General features: G+C 52.6%; 1 protein-coding gene across 1 annotated transcript; it reads left to right on the top strand.

Moving 5' to 3' along the window:
• Positions 1-2,921: 2,921 nt before the first annotated feature.
• Positions 2,922-7,548, top strand: LOC137466019 (serine/threonine-protein kinase PAK 3-like; the record flags this gene model as incomplete). The annotated part of the gene is made up of 8 exons (XM_068177964.1): positions 2,922-3,066; positions 3,747-3,795; positions 4,295-4,407; positions 4,872-4,989; positions 5,649-5,748; positions 6,180-6,376; positions 6,962-7,099; positions 7,489-7,548. Coding segments are annotated over exons 1-8 (837 nt in total), but the record flags the coding sequence as incomplete, so codon positions are not given.
• Positions 7,549-7,749: the final 201 nt, after the last annotated feature.

The following is a 7,749-nucleotide window of genomic DNA, read 5'->3' as shown; positions in this document are numbered from 1 at the left end:
ATCTCTTCAGAAAACTGAAGTACAGGAAAGAGAGGAGCTGTAGCTCCTGCTGGATGGGGTGGGGCAGAAGCTGTAATGCCTAGTACAGAACCACTCGGACTTTCTCAGTCTCAAGTTTCTATGGGTTGAGTGGCCAAAGAGGACAGAAGGTAGACACGAGGCAGTGGTTTGTGCTGTTGTCTTGCTTGCTGTGTGACACAAGGCTTGCTGCTGGAGTGACGTAGTGAAAACAGAATGATCTGTCTTTGGGTTGGAGACTTTCTGGTAGGCTTGCCCAGCACAGGCAGTTTTCTTACAGCATCTGGTTCTTTTTCCCTTGTGTGTTGCAGGTCACGTCACCCGTGCCTGGAGAGAATCCGGTCCTTGGGTGAGTGGGAAAGGAGCCTTTGGCGTTGGTAGCATTTGACAATTGTGGAGCAAGCTGTGAGCTGGGCCTGTTGCAGTCCAGCGCCAGCCTGCTTGGATGAATGGAAGTACAGTGCAGGCTCTTCGCAGAAGCAGCCACAGCAGCAGCAGCAGTAGCAGCTGCAGGAGGAGTTGGATCCCGGGCTGTTTCCTCCAGTTCCTTTTCAGAGCTTTTAAGCAGCTGAAAGTGGGGTTGCTTGGTGCTTTAAGCCATGATGGAATTTCTCCTGTAGAAGAGAGTGCAGTCCCATCGAATTGGCCCATTCTACTTGAGTTTGAACAACTTAGAATGCCATTTCTGTGCAGATGATTTCTCCTTAGTGCATCTGGCTCTAGAGCTGAATATAAAGAAGGTTACCAGTCCCTCACACTGCTGTCTGTCTGCAGAGCCCAAAACCAACCTCTGAGCCTCCTCTGGCTGCACGTCTTCCTGAAGAAGAGGCCGAAGGGGAGGAAGATTCCCACCAAAGTGCACCTGCTGCCACTGCAGGGCCTGAGCATCCAGCATCAGTAAGTGGCACCTCTGGGTAGTCCTGTGGCTGGAACAAAGCATAGCTGCAAGTTTCTGGTCAGACAGCACCTCCCGTGCCTGGCTGAAGATGCTGAGGGCTGGAATCCTTCCAGCTCTTCCAGAGCACTTCCCCCAGCCTGTGAGGCCTGGAAAAGGGGTGTGGAACTTGGACGCTTAGGCATCGCTTTCCTACTGTTCTGACAGGGGCTGTGAATTTGTCTTAGCCAGAGACAAGAGGTAGCATTAGGATGTCTTGGGATGCTCCTGGGGTACAAGTGAAGCCCTTTGTGCCCAGTGGCTGTGCAGGCTCCTTGTCCCCAGTGAAGAGAGCAGTGCAAAGATGCAGTTCACAGCCTTGCAGGATATGAGGAGACACTGTCCCCAGGAGGGACCAGGCCCTCCCCACAGAACAGCTAAAGTCAGTCAGTAGCTAAAGGAACAGCTGAGTTGCAGCGGGGCCTGTAGCTGAATATACCGAAGGTTCTGAATGACAGGTTCTTTCCTGACCCTCATGCTGCTGTCTGCCCACAGAGCACAGGGGCAGCGTCAGCACCTGCTCTGGCTGCCTCTGCACCCGAGGAAGAGGCTGAAGAGGAGGAATCCGCTGCCAATGAACCTGCCCCTGCTGTCAGCCTGCGGCCTGAGCAGCCCACGTCAGTAAGTGCCTGTTTTGGCTAGCAGTGTCTTTGGTGTCATTTTGTCCATCATGTAAAAGCAGCCTTTGGATTTTGCGCCTTGAGCTGGAGAAGTGGGCTGCGAAAGCTGAGAGGTGAAGAGCCCTGGGTGTGGCCAGCAGCGTCTTCCTAGGAGCTTGCATTTGAAATGGGATCGGAGGGGCACCTCCGACGTGCAGGCATGTTTGTGACCCAAATGAATTTCTTGTCCCAGAGCTCCACCTCCTGTGTCCTGGTACCTGCACGAGCTGCAGCTGAAGGCCCTGAAGAAGCCTCCAGTCCCCAAGCTGGAAACTCAAGCCTGAGCAGCTCGTGCACCTGGAGCACGACTAGTTCCTCTGGCAGCAGCTGGAGCACGACTGGTTCCTCTGGCAGCAGAGAGCAGCTGGGAGAGAGGACAGAGGACAAGTGCCTGGCCATGCTGAGTATGTGCTTTGTGATCCTTGTCCGCCGGAGCAGTGCCTTGTGTGTGCGTGTGTCAGCAAGAGCTGTCCCACCTCCTGCTCCTCCTCAGCTGAGTGCCAGGTCCTGTGGCCTCCACACAGGACCTGCTGTTGTGCTTTGAGGTGGTGAGGGGTCCCTGGGGTGTTGCTCCTGCCTCTGAGGGCAGCTGGGCCTGGTTTGGCTTTGCCTGAGCTTCCCTCTATGCCAAAAAGAAAACAGAGGTTGTTTCTGGCTGAGCAGGAGGCTGTGACCTAGCGAATGAGTAGGCCTCAAGGAGCTCCTGTGGGGCCCAGCTCCTGTGGGGCACAGCCAAGGTCATCTTCAGAACTTAGCCTGGCCTAAAGGCTGAGGGACCTCATTCCTGAGGCCCATCACAGTAGGGTATAACATAAGCTGCTGCTCTTGAAAGGCAGAGGGGCATTGTTTAGGCAAAGTCCTGCTTAAAGCTGGAGATCTCGGCTCTGCTGGAAGCACTTTGCAATATTCTTCCTGTTCTGGAAAGGGCAGCTGTTGATAAGAATTGATTCCAGAACCCAAGATGCCTTGGATGTTTGCAAGGATGAAAGCTTTTGTTGAATGTCACAGAGTGTTCATGGCCAAGAACAGAAAGGTTTTGTTTTTCCTGCTGCCCTTAATGTTTGTAGACAACAATCACTTCTCCTGGTTGCAGTTTTCTGATCCCTGTCTCCTCTGACTGTTTCTCGATGTGCTTAGATTTTAGTGTAGACTTCTAGTTTTGGGCAGGCCATCTGTGCTGCAGGGCTGCTTGTCTTGCTGCTGTTGTTTTTGAGGTGGTGGTGGTGGTGGTGGTGGTGGTGGTGGTGGTGGTTTTGGTTGTGGTGGTGGTGGTGTTTCCAGGCTGACTGAGTTGAAAGGGCAGAGTGTCCCAGACAGTGGGGCTGCCTTTCTGATCTGCTGCAGGGTGGGACCTCTTCTGAAGTGAACATCTTTCCTTGGGATTTTTACAGAGATGCTGGTGAGCGAGGGAGATCCTGAGGCTAAGTACACAGAACTGGAAACGATTGGCAAAGGGTGAGTGCAGCCACAGCTCCTTCTTCACAGCGGGGGGCGGTGCATTTTGCTGGTGTCACACCTCCCCAGAGTGACAGCAGGCAAGCTCCAAAGCTGTTCAGACACTGCGTTAAGATGATGCCTGATGATCTCTAAGTACTGGTCAGCATTTATAGCTGAAGTGGCCAGAAAAGTAGAGCCCTTCCTGTGTCTGGTGCACCAAAGAGAAGCAGCTGCCAATGGCTCTGGACCCAGAACACAGCCGTCTAAGGATCCTCTATTTTGAGTACTTCTCCATTTGTGTGCGCAACAGTGGAAGCCTTTGCCTGCTCCAGCTGTGGCTGCAGGCTGTGGCTGGACACTATTTTCCTTGGAAGCTGGAGAAAGGATCTGTGTCTGGAGGCTTTCCTCCAATGGCTCTTACATGGCTTCAGACTTCTCAGAAGGCCTCAGTGGTGGTGCTTGAATTTGGCAGATAGACTCCAAGGAGAGGTGTGAGAAGGCCGAACCGGCATGTGCCTGGAAAAATCCCACACATGCACAGATACAGAAAGAGAAAAGGGAGAAAAGACCCAGACGAGAATCTGTCGTGTTCCATTTACTGTTTGCCCCGGGACTTTTTTTCCGCGGTTGGACCGCGGTGTCCTGCACTTGCAGGGACTAAAGGACTTCTTCTTTCTCTGCTGCTCTTTTGTTTCTAGGGGTTTTGGCACGGTGTGCATGGCAGTGGAGACTGCCACAGGAGAAGAGGTAAGCGTCAAGCAGCGCCACAGCTTCTGCAGTGCTGTTTTAGGACGGCATTTTATCTGTCATGTCTGCAAGGGTTTGCTTTGTTCTTGTGCAATGGAGAATGCCAGTGGTTGCTGGAGTAATGATCAAGCCCCCTAGAAGTGCCAAAGGTTTCCCAGCAGTTTTGCTCCATTCTTACCGGCACAAAATGGCTTCCTGCTTGCAAGGGGTGTGTGAATGAAAATGGGGATGATAAAGTAAGGCCCTGGGGGAAGACTGTGGGCACAGCCTGTGTTGTTAGAGCTTTGCGGTGGAGAGCTTAGACCATGTTTCTCCCAGGTTTACAAGGCAAAGGGTATCTGGCTCTTTGTCCTGGGAGGTGCCCAAGCAAGCGGTCTGATGTCCAGCCGCAAGGCGGTTTGGCCCAGCCCAGCTCCATCATCCCATAATCACTGTCTCCGTCTTCCCCTTGTGGTCCTGCGCCACAGACTTTGGTTCACGGTTTTCCATGTCGTTGTAGGTGGCCATAAAGAAAATTAGTCTCCTGGAAGAGAGCAGCAGTGAACTGTGCCTGAATGAAATCCAGGTCATGCGTGGCAATAAGAACGCCAATCTTGTGACCTTTCTAGACAGGTGAGTGGTTCTGCTGTTCTGCCATGAAAGGTCATCCACATCCTGCAAGGCAGCGGTTCAACCACTGGCAGAGGATGGAGTTGACAGAGGATGGAGCTGTTAATTCCTGTTTCTGGACTGATCGACAGCGTCTTGGGAGGAGATTGCATTGGGGCTGCATTAATCTTTGCTGGCATACCTAGTTTGACGTGTGCTTTCAAAGAGCGGACTTGGCCCTGTCTTTCTTGAGCCAACAGCCTCAAAGTTCCTGTCCTCTGTCCACATTGTTTTGTTTGGTTTGGCATTTGATTTTTTTTCCCACGGGTCTTATGTGCTGACAAAACACTGTAGATTGAGTTCAAGCCCTGGAGAGCATAGCGAATGATTATTGACTTCCTCCTGTCTTCTTCTGAGAGAGACACAGGAAGGAGAATCCATCAGGAAGTGCACGCATTCATCTCCAGGCTGTTGTTTCCTCCCTTCAGCTACCTGGTGGACGAGGAAGTCTGGCTGGTGATGGAGTACATGGACGGAGGTTCTTTACACGATGTCATTAGGGAGATTTGTATGGCAGAAGGAGAGATAGCAGCTGTCTCTCGGGAGGTAAGGGATGGCGCTTGTGCTTCCCACGGCTTGGTCGGGATGGTCCTTCCAAATGGGTGATAAGGAGAGGAGAGATTTCACCTTCCGAGCTTCCTTTCTGCCTTTCTCTTATAACTGGCAGTAGCAAGAGCATCGGAAGTGCCTGCCAGTGTCCCTGCCCTTCTTCTAGTGTGTTTGTCTTTGCCTCTCTAAACACTTGCCTGGAGCCTGTGTGCGCTGCGTTCCTTCCCATTCCTTCCGCATTCCTTCCTAAGAGCAAAGGTGCTGCTGGCACCATGTCAAGCAAGTGGCAAAGACAAAGAGATACTCGCAGGACTCTCACAGAGCTCAGCCTGAAAGGAGAGCCTGGCAGCCAACGTGGTGTTGGCAAAAGCAGCCACTGTTGTCTGGCTGGAGAGAGTACAGCCACGGCAGCAGTGCTTCTTGAGTCTGTGTTTGCAGGACACTGGCCAGAGGAACAATTGCCCTTTCTCTTTCAAAAGCAAACACACCCGCACTTAGAAAAGCACTGCTGTCCTCGTGTTGGAGCAGCAGGCTCTGCTGCCTTTGCCAGCAGCCTGTCTTGCCATGGCTCACCATCCCCCAGGAAGTCAGATGTGCCACTTCCCTGCTTGTGGGACGAAATCCACTTAGGCTCGTGTTGCTTTTTCCTCTCTCAGTGCCTGCAAGGCCTGGATTTCCTTCACTCCAAGCAAGTGATCCACCGAGACGTCAAAAGCCACAACATTCTCCTGGGCTTGGACGGATCTGTCAAGTTGGGTGGGTGTTGTTGGCCAGGCTCAGCCGTGGCGGGCTGCGGTGTGGGGCTGCCTTTGGGTGACTGCCGGTTCCCTGATGCCCGTGGCAGTGCAGGCTGCCCTGCTGTGAGCGCAGAGCACAGCCACAAGGCGCAGGGAGGTGTTGCTGGGAAGAAGGGGTAGGGGGTGCCTTTGGCTTGTGTGTGATCCTTCCCAAGCAAGGCAGTTGCAGTCTAATAGCTTCAGGGGACTAAAAGCCACTGCCTGAAACTGGGGGCTTTTGCTAAGTGGCCAATTCCGTATTTCCTCGGCTGCAGGCCTGAGGAATGGCAGCAGGGCCCCTTTGCAGCTGGGATTCCACACTGCCTTCTTGGACATTGGTACCGTGGGGAATTCTTTTGTTGGCTTCCCTAATTCACGCTGGCTTGATCAGAGTGGTTTTTTTCTCCTCAGCTGACTTTGGCCTTTCTGCTCAGCTCACCGCTGAGCAGAGCAAACGGAGATCGGCTGTTGGGACAACTTACTGGATGGCGCCAGAAATTTTCAGCAGGAAGCCCTATGGCCCCAAAGTGGACATCTGGTCCTTTGGCATTGTGGGGATGGAGATGGTGGAAGGAGCGCCTCCTTACCTGATGATGACCTCCCGCACGGTACGCTGCAACTACTCTCAGATACTGCTGTCACTCGGACAAAATCTGCTCCCATTCTTCTGCTTGGGAAGCTTGCTAGCAGCTGAAAATGACGGGTTCCAGGCTGCATAGTCTCTCGTGCTTCTTGTCCAGATTATCCCCTTGGCATTTGATCACGAACTGCACCAAAACCTCACGATGCCTTTTGCTTGATGGAAGCTTTGCCTAAGGGAGCAGTGAGCAGTGCTGAGCTGCATTTGATGGAATAATCCTTGGAAATAGTAGAGTTAGATAAAAGTCTGTCTTCCGCATCGCCTGTAGAGCTGGTGTCAGTGCTCAGAGAAGCAAAGGGTGCTTTTGCTGATGGAGTTGCTCCTAATTCCATCAGCCAATGAAATCAGGGGCCAAGGCAAGAGCCTTTGCATATTGGACTGGCTATGGCTGCCTCGGGCTTTGGGTTCTTTTAGTAGGGGCAGGAAAGGTATCTGCCACCCTCGGGCAGGGAGTAAAGAGCCACTGGAGAGCGGAGCTTGTCCGGTGGGGTCTGTGTGAGCAGTTTGGGGTGTGAAAGAGGCAGGTAGAGCGTGGCATTTCCTTCTGCTCTAGGTTCAACAGCTGATAAGCACCAGGGGCAGCCCGAAGCTGCAGAACCCCAGGCAACAGTCCGCTTGGTTGCGAGACTTTCTGCACTGCTGCCTGGAGACGGACGAGGACAGGCGCTGGTCTGCCCAGGAACTTCTGCAGGTAAAAGGCAAAGCGGCTGCCGGATGCGCCAGCCACCCACTGCCAGGGGCTCCTCATCTGCTCAAGTCCAAGGCCTCGGATGGGCCCCGCTCCTAAGAATCTCCAGTCTGGGGGGCTTTTCAAAGGAAAAGAGAGGAGAATCCTGGCCTAGGATGGGTTGGAAGGAGCCTTTCAAGGTCACCTAGACCAAATCTCCTTCAGCTGAAGACATCTGAATTAATGGATTTGTGGGATTGGGAGCCATGTTGGCCCCATGTAGCAAGGTCCTGGATGTGGAGACAGAGGTGCACAGAATGCCCTCCTTTCTGTATCTTTCTTGTTGCCAGAGAAAGCCTGTTTCAGCCTGGGAGGTAAGTAGAAATTAATTTCTTCTTTTTCTCTTTGGGCAGCATCCGTTTGTAACCTCCGCCGAGCCGACCTCCAGCCTGACGCCTCTGATCGTGGCAACGCAGCAGTTTATGGCCGAGAGGAGATACTAGCCCTGGAAGAGGCCATAGTTGTTTATTCTAGTTCCTAGTTCCTAGTTTCTAGCTCGTAGTTTGTAGTTTGTTTAGACTGATAGTGGAAATAAATAGGATAATAAATAAAACCTTCACTGTGTTGGAAGCTTCCCTTTGTTCTCACCCTGTCATTAAGGTCTAAATTTGCTT

Source organism: Anomalospiza imberbis, unplaced genomic scaffold (assembly GCF_031753505.1).
Source record: "Anomalospiza imberbis isolate Cuckoo-Finch-1a 21T00152 unplaced genomic scaffold, ASM3175350v1 scaffold_127, whole genome shotgun sequence".
NCBI lineage: Eukaryota > Metazoa > Chordata > Aves > Passeriformes > Viduidae > Anomalospiza > Anomalospiza imberbis.
This window is presented reverse-complemented; position numbering and strand designations above follow the sequence as displayed.